This window comes from Rhinolophus ferrumequinum, chromosome 24 (genome assembly GCF_004115265.2).
Source record: "Rhinolophus ferrumequinum isolate MPI-CBG mRhiFer1 chromosome 24, mRhiFer1_v1.p, whole genome shotgun sequence".
Taxonomy (NCBI): domain Eukaryota; kingdom Metazoa; phylum Chordata; class Mammalia; order Chiroptera; family Rhinolophidae; genus Rhinolophus; species Rhinolophus ferrumequinum.
Window position 1 is genome coordinate 20,904,679 of NC_046307.1, and position 17,952 is coordinate 20,922,630.

The 17,952-nt window shown below is 36.1% G+C and overlaps 1 protein-coding gene across 1 annotated transcript; it reads left to right on the plus strand.

The window, feature by feature from the left end:
- Positions 1–5,433: 5,433 nt before the first annotated feature.
- LOC117017063 (serine protease inhibitor Kazal-type 6) lies at positions 5,434–16,457 on the plus strand. The gene is made up of 4 exons (XM_033096947.1): positions 5,434–5,491; positions 8,394–8,416; positions 14,610–14,725; positions 16,334–16,457. The coding sequence occupies exons 1-4, from the start codon at positions 5,434–5,436 to the stop codon at positions 16,377–16,379; spliced, it is 243 nt and encodes an 80-aa protein (XP_032952838.1). The 3' UTR covers positions 16,380–16,457.
- The last annotated feature ends 1,495 nt before the right edge of the window (positions 16,458–17,952 follow it).

A 17,952-nucleotide genomic window follows, 5' to 3' on the forward strand; every position in this document is an offset into this window, starting at 1 on the left:
TAAAACTATCGTGTGGGCCAAATACAACATAGCAACAAGCCACAGTAAATCTTCATGTTTCTAGTTGAGGATGTCTGCCTTACAGGATTAAGAAGTGCTCTGTGAAGAACATTGTAATTTGGACTTCTCATGGTATGATATTGAGAATTTAGACATGTAGTGATTAAAGAAACAAACATCCCAGGCTAAGGCAACGCTGTGAGTTAAGGAAGGGAGATATAAATAGAATGGAAATAAATGAGAAACTATGAAGAGCTTATTTTGGAAGAACCGTAGAGTCTATGATGGGGAGCAGGAAATATGATAATATGGGCATTTTGGAAAGAAGGTGAGGATGATCAGTAGTCTACAGAGATTATTTAAAAGCAAGTCATGCCAAATATGCCTCATTGTGTTTCATAAGCTTGGTGCTATGCCAGAAAAAATATGAACGTTAATTTCAGTAGAATGCCCGTGGGGGTAAGTCGGTGAAATATCTTCAAGCCTGTTTTGTCCAACACTTTTTCAATGATATTTATGATGTCAAGAAGTATTTACTAGATGTATAGTTGATACAAAGTTGGGAGGGAACACTAATGTGATGACATAATTAATTTTGAGAGACTGAGGGCAAAATTTCAACAAAATAGTGAAGGTGTTTCTCAGCCAAAGAAATAAGTATCAGATGCATGTAAATAACCCAGAACGCCATCTTATTAAGAATATTAAGACTCAGAAAGATTAATTAATATCCCTCAAATCATACAGTTTGTGGCAGAAGTGGTCCATCTGGAATCAGTCTATGCTGTTTCTTCTCTATCACAGAACCACAAAGTATAAAAAATACTATGTATTTCTTAGAACTTCAGATCATATTTTGTATTGAGTGAAAGACTGAGATAAACATCGTTTAATGTCACAATTAATTAAAAAGTCGATCTTTCTTCCCGCGAAAAACATCAAGTTTGGACCAAACATTGAGTAGAGTGGATCTAATTTTATATAAGCTAAAGTGTATGGTCCAAAAAATGAGATTTTTCTTATTTTAATTGTTCTTTTCTTCATTTTACAGTAATCACAGAAAATACTCATCTTAACAATTACAGACATTTCATTCTCAGTCATTAGAACCTTTTCCAAGCGCCTATTAATTGCTAAGAACATAGGAAAGTGCTGTGGATACCACAAAATTTCTCCCCATCAAGGTCTCATCTTTTACCAAGTGAGTGTGGTTCTGGCTCTCCCTTTTCATTGGTTCGCCTCGTTCCCTTTCTTCCAAAGATGGCATCTGGATCCAGAGGGAAAACTTCACATTTGCAGAACAGGGTCTCATCTACACTGGCCTCTGGTGAGGTTTTCTTACCAGTTGGTTCCTGGATATTAACTTCTGTCCCCCCATGAAATGCTGCGGTGCAACATAGCTCCTATGGTCACTGTATTCCCTACCCCCCACCCCCATTATCTGTCTGATGTCCTAGCACCCTCTGTTGAATTATGTGACTTCTCCCATCAGGCTTTTAGTTGTATTATCTCAACTCTGAGCCTCCTCGTCCTGAAATCAAAACCCTTCTAATTCGTAGTCTTCTCAGCACTTGTCTGTCTTTGGGACTATGAATTTCATCTTCCTTTCCTGAACATCATTGCAATATAAGAGACCCTTGTAAGAATGCTATCAAGTTCAAATACGTGGGTACCTTCCTTGCCGCTCTGGTTCACCCATGCCAAGTCAGATGGGGCATCTTTATCCTTCTCCAAAAGCCAGGGTTTTTGAATTAAGCCAGGCCACTGCAGTCTGAATTCTGGAACCCCTTTTTTATTCTTTTCCCAGACACCTCCCTTCAGACCTAGGAATGGGTTTTCCTCGTTCCTATATGGTGCAATGGAAGTTTCAAGAAAAGCAATTTTGCTAAGAACAGATTGATTATTGCAAATAAAAAATTCTTGATTTTAGTTTATTGTATGGCTAATGTTTAAAAAAAGCCATATCATAATTGAATGCTGAGCAGTGATTTCCTGGATTAAGGTATGGTGGCTGTCCTCTTTTGAAAATATGCCTCTATCTCATGACCTATGCTAAATAGAGGAAGGGTACAAGGGTTTGGAGATAAGGACATAGATATTTGAGAAGTGATATTTGAAAATAACACATTGTACTACATGTGAACAACACTGGGGGGAAATTTATATGAACAAATAAAATGCTAAAACCTACAAACAGATACGTGTACTCGTATATCCCTGGGCCCGGACCTAAGCTGCTTAAAAGCAATGAAGCTGCACCTCAATAGATGAAGCGATATTGTAGAATCAGCAGCAAAAATTATAGAATCAGAATTACCCTTAAAAGTCCCTTAAATGTGTATTAAGTAAAATGTAGATGATTTTGTGTATGCTACCCTGAATGGTAATATTTGTGAGTAAATGTAATCATGTTTATATGATAAATGGTACTTGGAAAATATAATCTTACAGTGCTTTTGTCTTTAATTACATAAAAGAAAATGCACATAGCTAATTTTTGGGAATCAGGTATACGTCTGTTGGGACTTCATTCTACTGTCTATAAAAAGGTTTTACTTCTACTGCCTTTTCCCACACCTCACTTTCTTTTATATTTTCTCTGTTTCTTCTTTTTTTCATTATTCAGTTCATTAAAACTTACCCTTAAATGTTATGATTGTTCAAACTTTTTCTATTTTCATTTCAGAGTGTTACAAAAAACAGAATTCAAACTGTTCTCATCTACTTTGCAGCCAAAAGACTAGACTTACACATACCTTCTTTAATGTTTGCGAATATGCCTGTAACTTCTATGTAACCTTCTATTATCTCAGCTTCTTATTTAAGGAACTAATTAAGTGATTCCCAGAGAATGTTTCCTACCTTTTCCTTTATATTTTATAAAAAGAAAAAAAAACCAAAAACTGTCTTTCACATGGGCTCAGAAACCTAACAAAAAAAACCTATTGTTCAAGGCCCCAGGCTTCTTAAAATATAATCCTTTTGATATAACATTCTTTCCCAGACATCTGCCCAGAGTCAGGACTTAATAAGTACTTCCAGGCTCCCAAGCTTTGTTGTGGAGAGCAGGGGAAATGTTGGTACAGAATTGAAACCTTTCAGAAAAAAGAGGATATAACCATTCTACCTAAGACTCATTCAACCGAAAACATCTATTGAAGAAAAGCTCTTGAAGGATGGGGGAGGTTGGGAGGGATAGAATAGAAGATGAAGAGAGAGAGTAATGTTTAAGTGTACCGTGATTTTGAGAATTTAGAATAAAGTATGAGAAGCAACTATCATAAATGACACTTTTGGGAGAAGAGAGGTTTAAACAGAAATTTTAGGAAGGCCACCACGGATATTGTGATGGCATGTCACTGACTACCACAATGACATTTTTGTTTATTATTTGTTAATGCTTTTGAACTCTGGCCATTTTGGGATGTGAGGCTATGCTTAAACAGGCCTTATATATTCTGATCCCAAAAGGAGCAGGAAGGGGAGAAGGGAAAGGCAGGAGGAAGCATTGGGAGTGGAATGGGGAAGAGGGAGGAAGGCAGCAACAGTACCTAAAACCAAGCCCATGAGATGTTGTAGCTTCCAAGCACTGCTCTTTATATTATCTCATTTAACGAGGCAAAAATAATTAAAGATCGTGACAAGTAGACAAAATTGTTATGTGAAAATTCCATAGCTTTCCTTAAGCAATTTCCCGATTATTTTGTTTTTATAAATATTCCCAGACTCCTCTTCCCATAGTGATCAAGAAAAATTTCCATAAAATTTTTAAGTTTGTTCGTTAGTGTCTTTGAAACTTTCAGTGTCTAACATCTGACCTATAACTTTCTGTAAAGGACCTGCACACGTATATGTGAGTGTGTGTGTCTGTGTGTGTGTGTCTGTGTGTGTGCGTGTGTGTGTGTGTGTGATCATACCACCTTAGAATGTAAACACTTTTAATACTTGCCAAACACATATTTTTTCTTCTCTCTTATTCCTTTCTTCTCTTTCCTACCTGTGCTTCTCTCTTCCCTTTAAGTTCAGGTCTCTTAAAATTGTCAGCGAAGCATATAGCAAAACTTCTTATTTTTATCACAGTCATGCTTCATGTTTTTATTAAATAGTAATATCTCTTAAATTATAAAATTCAATAAAGTATATTCACACTCTTCAAAGACAGAAAATTCATCCTCAATATTGAGATAAATCAAATTAAATTTCTAAAACTATGTAATTTTCAGAAAGAAAACAAATGTCCTGAAATAAAGGGGGCAATAACTATGTATATATTTTCTCAAAGAGACTACTTTAAAAGGAAACCGATTATTTAGATGCATAATTTCTGAGTTATTCATACATACATTGAGTTAATCATTTATGTTTAAATTGGGCACATTTTGAATATTCTTCCCATACTTTAAATTATAATATTTTTCATAATATTTTAAGTAGCTATTTATGATTTGAAACAGACTTTCTCATTATCACTATAACCATTGTTTATTTTTTGTTCTCCCAAAAAAAGCTATGGAATCTCACTCTTTGATCTGTCTTGCAATTAAATTGGCCATGATAGTTAATGGAATTCATCTGAAATTATATAAAAGTATACTTTCAAGGAGTTAAAACATAAAGAACTTTATTATATTTAATGTTTTTACTGTGCAGAAAAGGAGAAATATTAAATATTCCTTATTTCAAAATTCCTCAATTCAGGAACTATAGTGTATTTTTTACAAACTGAAAAATTATACATTGCCTCCCATGTTAAAAACTGAAAATCACTGCCACTTGACCACAATAATTATTTTAAAAATTAGCAGGCTAATTCCTGCCCGGGAAATGCTTTTTCTGATGCAGTTTTGGTGACTATATAGAATACCTATTTTTTTAAGGTACATCTTGGATGATGTGAAGTCTGAAAATCCAAGTTACACCCAAGATTCCATTCCTCTGCTGTCACTCATCCAGACACAGACATGTAGGACTTGTCTTGAAAGAGTCACAGACATCAAGTGGGGCTCCCCCAGTGACTCATCCCTTTCATGTAGTGAAACCTTTGAGGGAAGAGCGGGGAGCGTGTATTGGTTGTTAGGAAAATCTAGTCTTCCGGTGGTAAATGACATCCTCTATTAATGAGATCTAAGGTGCAACTCATATAACTGTCCTAATGTTAAGATTGATGGGATTCATTAAATGTTTATTTATGTTGGTGACAGGTCCTAATAAACGCCTAGTGTATAGGACAGCATATGGTTTCAGAATGTGACTTACAAAGAAGGTGGAGATCCCAACTCCCTCTGTCATGTCTATATATATATATATATATATATATATATATATATATGTCTATACATATATGCCTGAGTGTGAGTTAGTGCTCTGGGAAGTGTCTTGACAGAGAACCTGAGCAGGACAAACAGCCTTGATCTAAGTGAGCTAACTGGCACCATGAAAATATCAGGTGTCTTTCTGCTCCTCTCTCTGGCTCTTTTCTGCTTTTTCTCAGGTGAGTTCTTTTGTTTGTTTTCCTTAAAATTGAAATCCAATATTTATACTGAACTGGAAATGACGAGTGTATTTGCCCACCATCTTTCAAAATTCTAACAATGTTGATGGAGAAGAGAGATGATCATAATGGTGATGGTGAAAATGGTGATAGGAATAATGATAAAAATAACTTTCACTTGATGAGCCCATACTACTATTAGAGTGGTGCAAAGGTATTACGGTTTAAAAGGTTAAAAAGGATTGCAAAAACCGCAATTCCTTTTGCACCAACCTAATACACGCTAAGGGCTTTTAGGCATTATCTTCAATGCACATAGCAAGGTATTCCTATCCATAGTTTACATATCAGAAAACTGGGGCACAAAGAAGTTAAGACCATTGCCAAAGGACTTGCAACTAGTAAGGAGAATTTGATCAGATCTTCTAGACATCAGTTTATATTTATTCCACAAAACCAGTCCAGGAGATGACTAGTTGTTTAAAATATTAGCTTGGTTTTTCTAAGACAAAGCAAAGTTTTCCTGTTCTCTTTATTTTTATATAGTAATTGGAACTCAAATAATTAAAATGGAAACAAGGGGAAAATAGGACACTCAATGAGAGACTCCTTCAGAAAAAAAGTGATCAAAACTTAGAATGCTGAAACCTATATGCTGCTGGTGAACTATACAATTCTTCCAGCAGGGGGCATCTTTGGTCACCTTCATGAGCAACAGTCAGATATTCTATCAGTTCGGTTTGCTCAAAGGACAGTTGTGCTTTGATCTAATACTTTTCATCAGAGGGCCATGTGAACGAACAGGTCCACGGTATCTCTTTCTGTCCTTTTTTCATTTTGCTGTTCTAGTGGAAAAAGCACACGCTGGAGTCTCTAGACCCAAGACCTCGGCCCATCTTTTCCAATGAGGGTTGTGCCAGCTGGAGAAATAGCTCAGGTCTCTGAGACAGTCTCTCATTTGTAGAACACTTGAAATGAGACTGAATCCTGAGAACTTCCACATCTGGTCTATCATTTTTCTGTGGCAATAGTAGTGACCTTTTGCAGCTATTGGAGATTTTAAATGCCTGGGCATGTAAAAACAATTTTTCAGTGAGAATGAGCAGATAGAGAAGTCATTATTCACTGGAAACTGGTCACATTTACACAAAAACGTTTGGAAGTATGAAAAAAGTTGGATAAAGGATTTCTGTGATATTATGGAATAAGTTTGACTACTAAGGCTAAGTAACATGAATGTGGTGCTGTCAACTGCTGGGTTGGCATAAAAAATAGATATGACTATATTAAAATGTACTTGCTGAGATGCCCTCAGAAATTAACTGTTATCCTCTTACAGCTTATCTTACGAAGGTGAACTGCTCTTTTTATGGGACACTTAATTTACCAAAATATGGTCCTTCATAGATATATTGGTATATGGGAAGATAAGCCTTAATATTGAGACCAAGAGAAATGACTTTCAGTCCTGGCATTTCTCTTTTATAGCTGTGTGATCTTTCTGAGTCTCATTTTCCTCACCTGTAAAACAAGGATATTAAGGGAAAGTCCTTGTATGGACAATTAAATGAAAGGATGCATGACAAGTGTGGAACATAGTGGGTGGGACATAGTAAGTGTTCAACAAATGTCTACTAGTATTGCCAGTATTAAAGTTTAGTAATAAGACTATTAGATTGAACTCAAGTGTTGTTATTACTTCTTCTCCCTTCATATTTCCTACGTATAAGACATTGGGCAAAGTCTCTCATCTTCTGATCAAAGATTTGTACAGTGACAAAATGGCTGAGAATTGTAATAATGAGTTTTCCTCGGTTGTGAAAATCACTTGGAGTGGTTATAAAAATATAGACTTCCAGGCTTTACTTGGTCTTCTATAATGGAACTTTCAAGCGATTGTCATAACAGTCTGTAGTTTTAATAACCAGCCACGCTGCTACATTAAGGTTAGTAATCAATGCAGTAGATGATCATTAACTTCCTTTCAAATGTAAAAGCCTTGTTCTCTCCTCATCGCCATTAATAGAGAATGTACCTGGAGGTGTATCCAGTTGTCTTCCACAAGTGCTGACCAGCACTGGAGAAGGATTGCACTTATTCATATGCTTTCTGTCATCAAGGTGGCTTTGGGCTTAACGTAAGAGCTATCACTGGCATTAGGCGTTCCACAAAAAGCACCAGAATGCAGCTCATACCAGAACTGATCCTAAGACTTTCATTATTTCAGTATTTTCAACCTCTGAGCTAATTAGCCACAACCTAAAATTACAGACGTAATCACAAAGATGGAGGGAGAATCAAGACTGTGAGAATCAAGACTGTATGTTAGACTTTTTTTTTCCCCTTTTTCAGGAATTTAGAGACGTAGCGAGAGAAATGAATCACAGAACAGAGAATGAGTTTGTCTTAAAGCTGGAGTATAAGAGGGCAGAAAAAAGAAATTTGGGGCTCAAAGAACAAACTACAAAGTGAATCCCTTCCCAAACTGCCTGTAACAAAGGCTTTAGAGCGGGACAGAATGCACTGAACCTCAGAGTGTCAAAGTTAGAGGAGACTTTCCAATGGAACTTCTCCAAAGTAGGACCAGAGATGATAAGGTCACTCCCATAGTAAAACAGTGTAACATGGGCTGTAACACGAATCTCCAGATCCTTCAACTATTTTCTCTCACTCCACCCCAACCTCCAAGAAATATGAGCTCATCGTGGTCCATCCCCTTCTATTACTTTCCAAGTTTCTGTGGTTCCCAAAGAAGGTATAAAAAATAAAACAACCATGCTGTGACTTGTTGAGATGAACAAGAACCAAGAACAAGTATCATCCCAGGATTGAGGATATCCTAATTTTACAAATCCCACGTTTTGCACATACGGAAATTATAGTTTGGATTTTTTTTTTCCAGGTGTCTTCAGTCAAGGAGAACAGGTCAGTGCATATTTTTATTTATTCTTCAGACCTGGGTTGTGCTTGGCTGGCAATCCCCAGCCAAAGAGAGGTTTGGCTATGAGAGAAAAGAACAAAAACAATGAACAAGCAGGCCAAATGCAGAAATCAGTGGCAGTAATTATTTTCTAGCTTCAATTTCTCTATGGATATCTTGTTTTCAGTTTAAAAGAGCCTAAACACCCATTCTCAGATTTTGTTAAAGTAAAATAAATGTAATAAAAATAGGATAAATCTGTGATAACATTTATGCTTTGTCACTGCTTTCACTGTGATCTTGGGCGAGTTACTCAGGTTTTCTGAACTACAATTTCCACAACTATAAAAAAGGGATAATATTATTTACCTCATAGAATCGTAGTCAGATTTAAATTCTATAAACCACGTGACAGCATTTGGTAACTGTAGAAATATTAATTATTGATTAATAATGAACAGCTGCTGAAGAAGTTAGGACAGACGTTATTATTTCCTTTGTAGCATTAAGACAACCAAGAGTAGACAAAAACGTTCTGTATTGAGTATATATAAACTGGTTCACTCATATTTAAATACAATTATGTTAAATATTGGAATGGGCACGAATTATCTTCCTTTTCTCGCTGATATTGTTTCAAATTAATCCATCGCTTTTTCCAGATTTCTTGTTCTATTAAAAGACAACATAGGCAGTGGTATTTGGTCTGCCAATCCTGCTCCTATGTCCATATTGAACATTTCTACTTGACCTTGGCACTAGTTCTTGTTAGTGCTGATGTGGCCCAGGGCCCTTTACATCAATGGTTTATAGACACTACTGCCAACTGATTGGAGCTGGCCAAAGAATTGAAAATATTTTCCAACCCTAGTATGCCTACTATATTGCATAAGAGCTTTTTTTTCCCCCCCTTCACATTTTAGTATCTCAGAAATTGGGATGTATTTTGCAATGGATGCTCTCTTCTTAAACGAAGGAGTAACATAACAGTGGCTTAAAATAGGGTAACTTGTCTCCACGTGTAAGAGGGATTTTGAGACTTAGAGGAAATGGAAACAGAGCAGAATTTACTGCATTGGCACAGGCAAAAAATCTTGAAGGTTGGCATACGTAGTAAACTTGGAATTGGTGAAGAAGACTTGAGATTAAAAAAAATACACCAAAGGTAACACTTGCAAAGGGGAAGAAATGGCACTGTTTTAATCTGAGGGTAGGCTGAGAAATCTGAAGAATGGTACGTCTATGTAAAAGGGAAAAATTAGAATGTAAAATTAGTTTGAAGGGAAACATAAAGAGTTAGATTTTGGACATAAGTGAGTATTAAGTATTACTCAATTGTTGACTAAAAGTGTCTTGTATGTTTCTGACAATTCGGGATTAGAGTTTGAGGGTTTGATGGAGACTCAAGAAAAAAAAAATGTCGAGGACTCATCAGTATCATCAGAGAGAAAATCAAGTATATAAAATTTTCCTGAAAATGACCATAATGAATAACACTAAGGAGGAAAGTAAAAAAGGTAATAAAAGGAATAGAAAAGAACTAGTTGGAGAGCCAGAGTATTGATATGTTACAGAAGCCAAGAAAAAGTTTCAAAAAGAAGTAACACATATCATAGAGAATTCCTGAACATTTTATAAATAACCAATGTATCCTGAAAGGTGTCATTTTCTAGAGCCATTTTGGTAGTGTGGAAGGCATCTGAAAACAGGGAAAATAGAAGCCAAGTCGGAGAGGGGTTTAGAAACTAGTATGCTAAATAAAGAAGCTGATGTAACCACATAGGTAGTATTTTTCAGTCAAGGGAGAAAGACATGAAGTCCCACGCCCTAGGGGTGTGTGTGTGTGTGTGTGTGTGTGTGTGTGTGTGTGCAAATTTTCTTTAAACTAAAATATCAATGATCCTGACTTTTTAGTTAATTTACTGACCATATAAGCTCATTTTCCAGCTAAATTAAATGATTTTGTAGTCACCATTAGCAAAGATGACTAATCTAGATATTAAAAGTGTCACTATATTCCAGAATTTTTTTTTAAAGCGAATTGAATTCTTTTTCTTTTCTTTTTTTTTAATTTTTATTGGAGTATATTGGGGAACAGTGTGTTTTTCCAGGACCCATTAGCTCCAAATCAAGACGTTGTTCTCAATCGAGTTGTGGAGGGCACAGCTTACTTGCCCCTGTGCGAATCAAACCGGCAGCCTTGGTGTTATGAGCACAGCGCTCTAACCAACTGAGCCAACGGGCCGCCCCAATTCCAAAAATATTTTTGAAGGTACAGTTCTTTGAAGAACCACAAGGGGTCAGACTGATACTAAACATTGGCACCCAAATACCTAGTACTAGTCCCTGGAAGGTGGACGAAGGAAATTAAGTAGAGGCTCTTGTTAAACCCAACACCAATCTAAAATACACTAAAACAAAACGACAACAACAACGAAAAAACCTCACTGAAATAGAGTAAGAAATAATGGGCTCCAAAAATTCGAGAATGTGATACGCTTTACATTTTTAGTGTTTACAATAGCAATCTTCCACATGATTCTTGAAACTTTACAAAGTGTTTTCAAAGGAATTAGCATTACCACAACCCTAGAAGATATGCATTGCCAGCCCCCAGTTAAAGATGAAGAAATTTCAGAGTAGTTAGGTGTTTGCATAAGGTAATGCCGCTAATAAGTGGGAGAAGCAAAATTCAAATCCAGGTCAGACTAATTCCATCTGCAGGACAATCTCCTAAGATTACAGTGCATCTGGATATTATAAATACGTTCAGGGGGTTTTCAGCTCTCCTGGGCCCCCTAAATGCCTCATGGAGGAAACTTTAAGAAGGAAAGATAATCCTAACACCTGTGGTCTAGACCTCCTTTGATGTCCACTAAGAAACCAGTTATTTGGATTTTATTTATAGGAGAACAAAATAAAAATATAAAAGAAGAGAGGAAATTTAGGCAGAGGAAAGGCATGACATTCAGAAATCTTAGCTGACTTCTCTTCAGGTTGTGAGAACTGTGATCTCTTCCTAGTCTCAATTCTGACATTTTCCTGCTTCTCTCTTTGCCTCACAGAAAGGATTTCTGGATGGCTCTGTAGTCATTCTTCACCTTTTCCAACTACTGGAGCTTTCAGAGAGTGGCCCTTTTATGTCCCCAATCACCATGCTAAAATTTCTCACACAGTGTATGAAGAGGGGCCTCTAGATATAAAAGAAGGAAGCATTTGGGCAATGGTTATTTTTCCCACCCACTTGAAGAACTAAGGACTGAGCTTATTTAAGTCACTTCATTGAAAGAAGTCACTGCTAAATCTTATATTACCAAAGCTGGAAGGGTACGTAAAGACCCTATCCAATGGTACTTAATATTTTGTATGAGCTATAGTCATCTTTCAAAATGTGGTAAGAGCTACAGTTAAAGCAGGCCTATAATGAGAAGATTATTTTCTGCATGCTTAGTCCAAGACTGTGTCAAATATTCTACACTAATTTTTTATAACTCTTCTATGACCCCATTTGATCCTAATAACAACCCAGGGAATGAAGCATGACAACAGGTATTTTCCTTAAGTTTTGGTTAAAAAAATTGAAGCTCAGATAGTGAGTGCTTTGTCCGAGATGACACAACTAGCCAATGACAAATGGCAGAACAAATTCTGTGACACGATTCTCCAGCTTACTTCAGGCATCCTCAAAGGGTACTACAATTTAAAAGTATGACATGTATCTATGTTCTAAGGAAGTTGGTTCATACGCCATTTGATTGATTGGGTTTTATTTATTGAAATCCTTTTTGCTCCTCCTGGTGTTATTCCCGGGGGAAATGGAAAGGGAAAAGTGGGTTTGGGGAGGGAGGTGGGGTTTAGCAACTCTCCAAGTGAATACCCTTCCCAAGTGCCACTTCCATATCTGATTTCTAAAGGACAAAAGAGGCTGGAACACAAGCTCAGAGGGTCGATTTCCAAGGAAAGGTGGCTTAAGAAGGCTTCTCTTTAAAGTAAGATACTTTCTTGTTTCTTTTCCTTACTGACCTGACTGTAGGGACACAGATACCACTGAGATGCCCTTTTCTCAGCTGTCACACTGCCTGTGCTTGTCCCACTATGGTATTTATCACACATCGCGTTGTAATTATCTATGTTCTTCTCCGCTTTCCTAACGCAAATAAGATGGTGAACTTATTGAGATAGTGTTTATAACTAATTCCTCTTTGTATCATGAGAATCCATGACCATGTCTTCCACATATTAGTTACCCAATGGCAGCTTGTGGAACAAGTGATAATATCAATGATTATTCTGTGGTTTATAGTCCGTTCTTGACCCAAACACACAATTGCAAATGTGTATGTTAATGACTTAAATGCAAAATAGTTACGTAGCTTTTGAGGGAAAAAAATGTATCCTATGGTTTATCATCCCCTACAGATTTTCCAGCCTTGTTTCTATTTGGGGACCTACAGGAAAGTTTAGTGTCTCAGAAGCAATATGAAAGGATGGAGTTATCTTTAAGAGCAGTGGGAAAAAGTGGGATTGCAGGTGGGACTATAAAAAACCTAGATATCTTCTATTCAACCAAGCCCTAAGAGGATCTCTGGGAAGTACCATACTAGGTGTGAAATAGTACAAGGTATGAAATTTCAACAAAAACATGTATTTAATAGTCTCAGGTGCCTTAAATCTGGTATATGAGATAATATTTTTTAACTCAGTTGTATGACTATTTTGCTGAGATTTTTCCCATGCAAACATTTGGAGAGCTTTGTCAGTATATAATTGTTTGCTAGCATCTTAAACAAATGATTCCTCTTACCTATGTCCATATATTTCCCTAATAAAGTACTTTCATAACGCCTACATATCCTGACTATAAGTATGGTTATATCGTGACAGTTGATCTTTATTTCTCTCAATGAGGATGTAGTGGAAATCAACCATAGTAAATTGTTGGAAATTCTGGATAGGCAACGAGCAGAAATACTTGTATGTTCAAGCACTGAACTTAATGCTTCCTGATTGTGTGGCATTGGAAACTTCTTAATTATTTTGAGGACCAGTATTCACATCTGTATCTGGTTATTATAATATTGATCAATGTATATCTTAGGGTTATTGTGAGGCTCATCTAAGTTAATCCATATGATTTGAATATTATGAAGCAATTGATAAACATGAGAGAATTATTTTAATGGAACTAGGAGAAAGATAAAGTATGGTCCCTCTATACATGTTAAAGTTCACTTCATTCCACACAGCTGACATTTGGAGTTCTGTCTGTTGCATGTTGCCCGTACCCTGGAATAAAATGACTCAAATGTCATTTGCACCCCCAAATGTTGATTCAATTGATATAGAGTTGAAAAAAAAAGTAAAACTCCAGACTACTTCTGAGACACCACAATAACTGAGGGATATATTAATGGCATAGGTGCTACCATTCCTTCTGCAGAGTCCATAATGATAACTCTTCATCAGTCACAGCATGTGTTCTCACCAACATAGGATGCAACCTCAGAATCCTAAATAGAGCAGCATAGGCAGCCATTACTGAATTATTACAGTATGCACAAAAGTTGAAATACTACAAACAGACTCTGAGATATAAAGACAGTGGAATTTTGTTTTCAAGAGATGCTAAATGGACGTAGCAGCCCCAGGGAAAACAAACAAGCCATCAGATAAACACATGGGAGCTCCTTGCAGTGATCAACCATATCTTTGTAACAATACAGAAAGAATGCTATCAGAGTTCTGTTGATATAGTAAAAGAAAAATCAAATGTCATTGAAAGACCCAAACTGCTCGCCGTTGGAACAAGTTAGTGTTGGAGCAAAAAAGTCATACCTATGGCATTTGCCTTACTCCTTAATTGTAAGGAGTTAGCGTCTGCCTTCATCATTAACTTACTCCTAAATACAATAACTACAGAAATGAGTTTCCTGTGTCACAAAGAAAAACTCAATTTTGGTTAATACATGCTAGTGAAGAACATAAGGAAAGCCATTTTCTATTTCAGAGAGCTTTACATCACAAATATGTATATATGTATCTATGAGATATATGTGTGTGTGTGTGTGTGTGTGTGTATAATTTTACATATTTCTATAGGTATATAATTTTAAGTTTGCTGTCCAAAGCTTCAGTTCTGAGGAACTGTCCCTCATACTGAATGCAGTAATGCCCATGCCATTGTGCTTATTTCCACAGATTGACTGCGGTGATTTCAAGGATCCCAAGGTGTACTGCACTCGGGAATCGAATCCCCACTGTGGTTCCAATGGCCAGACATATGGCAATAAGTGTGCCTTCTGTAAGGCGATGGCGTAAGTATCATACTCACCAAACCTGTCCCTTGCAAATGCAAACTTCCAGTGTAACACAATGACACTTTCTGTGAGATATTCTAAAAAGATAGTCTACTCATACCACCCTCCCCTCCCCCCAGAGACTGTAGAAATAAGCTTCAGGCAAATGGGTTGAAAACAAATGGGTCAACAACAAATAAAAAGTTTACATAACAAATTATTTGAAAACAGGATTTTCATTACTTTACTTTGTTACTAGTATATTGGACTCATCTTAGGGAAATTTTTTTAAAAATTATGCATCCTTAAGAATTTTGATATATTTTCTTATTTTTTTGTTTCTAGTTAAAAATTTTAATAATTTTATTCAATTATGTTTGTTATTAATACAACCGTTATTAATTTTAGAAAAGATGAAGAAAATTTTTAGTGACGTAGGTAAATTTGAAAATCCCTCAAAATCAGAAACATGGCAAACTTGTTAGAAAATTCATTACCAATAAAAATATTATTTTATCCACGTTATTTTGAGACAAAATTCTATGTTGTTAAGGCACCAATTCCCATTCTTTCCTCTGTTTTAGTCTTATGAGAAGAGCCTTTCAGTAAAGAATAGAGGAGAGGGTCATCCTTTATTATCCAGACTATCTGAACTTTACAGGTAGTATACCAGGAAGATTCTACCAAGGGCCAATATTTATTGAATTTCCATGTTTCTAAAGAACACAACAGGTGCTATAGATTTTAGCCAATACACTGTGAGCTTTCTGATGGGACATAGTTTATAATTAATAAAAATTTATTCAATCAGTCAATCATTTACTCTGTTCAAAAATCAAGACAATTATGATCCTTGTTTAACTCAGATGACAGGAACCTCACTTTTTCACATTGTCATCATTTCCTTGTAGTAGAGCTTCTTCCATGAATGTCTTAATTTCCTTCGACTTTGCTGTACAATTCCTAAGCATGGAGATAATATAACTCTCTATCAATAAAACTGAGCCAAGCACATAGCATTAAATTGATAAATATTGAATCGATACATAATAAATATGTGCCTACATTTATATATAACATTTCTGACTAATTAATACCAAACTTTTCCCAAGAGAAAGGCAGTAGGGTAAGTTGAGATTTGGTATGATGGACACTTATTACTGAGAGAAAGCCTGAATATATGGTCTGATACACAATGCCAGATGCCTGGATATTTGGTTTAACTTCTTCTGTCTTGTATCAGGACAGAACTATAAGACTCTCGTCTCATTGCCATTATTTCTCCTGTCACTTTCACCTTGTCCAATTGTGTGTGTGTGTGTGTGTGTGTGTGTGTGTGTGTGTGTGTGTTCCTTCTCAGAGAAGGAACAACTGAAATTGAATTGAAAGATCTAAACCTTATTATAACTCTGAAATTTGTTTAAGATTCATCCTTTTTGTAATTAGGCCAGATATCACCTCTGAGTGCATTTAATTGACCTCTGCCAAATTGTAGACATGGATGCCTATGGAATCAAATGCTTACATAGACTAGGACCTAGTTAAACCTTTTCTAACCTCTGTGATGAATACTAAAAATATTGCATGATATTACACTGAGCATATATTTGTCTTTCTTTTTTACAGGGAAAGTGGTGGGAAGATCAACCTAAAGCATCAGGGAAAATGCTGAATTACAGCCAGTGTTTTGCACTGACCTGCCAGCTTTCTTATCCTTCTTATCTTGCTTCTGCTTTTATTTTTCTTTAGGAGATCTTTTAAATTTATAAAGGCACACCTCCTACTCTGCTTGTGTTTTGGGGAGTTCAATATATATCTTTTTCCTTTGAGTCACTTGACAATAAAATTAATTCTGCAGAAGCCTGGCCTGTGTTTTTACTTTGAGATCAAGAAGTCTTGATCTCAATATGGAATAATTGACCTGACATAAACCTGGATAAAAAGACCTGTTTTTCTGATCTAAATCAACTATGAAGTCACTGTGGTGTGTTAGGAAAATTTCTTCTCCTCTTTTATTCTTGTAATGTTGGTTTTTCCCAATTTCAGGAAAAGCATTTTATATAAAAATAAGACACTTATCCTCTAGACCATAGTTTTTTCATCTCTATGAAATGGTGGATTTGGATTATATCCTATTTAAAGACATACATTATTTTCCCAGCAACATCAGTTTCTAGCAGATAGAAAGAAGTGAATAACTATTCAATAAAGAGTGAATAGCCGATAAACATTGAATAGGCGCAAAGTCTCTAAAAGCATGTACATTTAAAGAGTATAGTAATTGGTCTTAATCATGGAATAAGAGAACTGGATGAAACATGAAGAATCTTAAGGCCCAGAGAAAGTTGAATTAGTTACTGCCAAATGAAAAACTCGTTAGTAGTAGAAAAGTCAAGGTCACAACACAGTTCTTTTGATAATGAGCTCAGTCTCCATGTAGTTGGCTCAATCTTATGAAGACAAGTTGGAGACAAAAATATCTCATTCTGAGTAATCCAGATGGAAGTCTTGGAAAATCTCCCTTTGAGTACGTTCATGCTGTAGGGTGTGTATTTACAAATAACATCTTCCTGGGGGAACTCACACAGAAGACATCCCTAGATACATTTACTAGGTAATAACCATCAAGAAAGATTTACTGGGTACCTACTCAGTGGCAAACACTGTTATTGGTGACATGAAAAAGCAAAGAGAATCCCTATCTTAATGAAGTTTACATTCCATCAGGGAGAAATAAAGAAAAACAACAAACATAATAAACACACAAATGACATAGTAATGCTTGAGGAGAGATGGTAGCCAATTGCAGTACTAAGACAGGTGGTTAGAAAAGGTCTTATTGGAAAGACATGGAGATGAGGGAGTTGGCCAAGCCTATATCCTGGAGAAGAACAAAAGTTAAAGCTAGAACACAGCCTTTCAATCTGGAGCATTCCTGATTTTTTCAAGGTTCAGCATGGAAGTAATATGACAGAAGAGAAGTGAGTAAGTGGGTAAATAACAGGTGATAATGTCAAAGAAGAATGGAGCCGAACCATGAAGAATTTGTAGTCATTATTAAGATTTTTCTTTTATTCTGATGAATAAGATTGTTAATTATAAACGTTAAGATCATATTTCCGCTTTAAAACTCTCAGTTAGATTTTATGCATAAAGATGTTACTCTTCATGTATATCATTGAAGAGGATCTAATCAAACTTGGTGATGCATCTGATGTTTAGGCAAAAATCCAGGGAGTGAATTA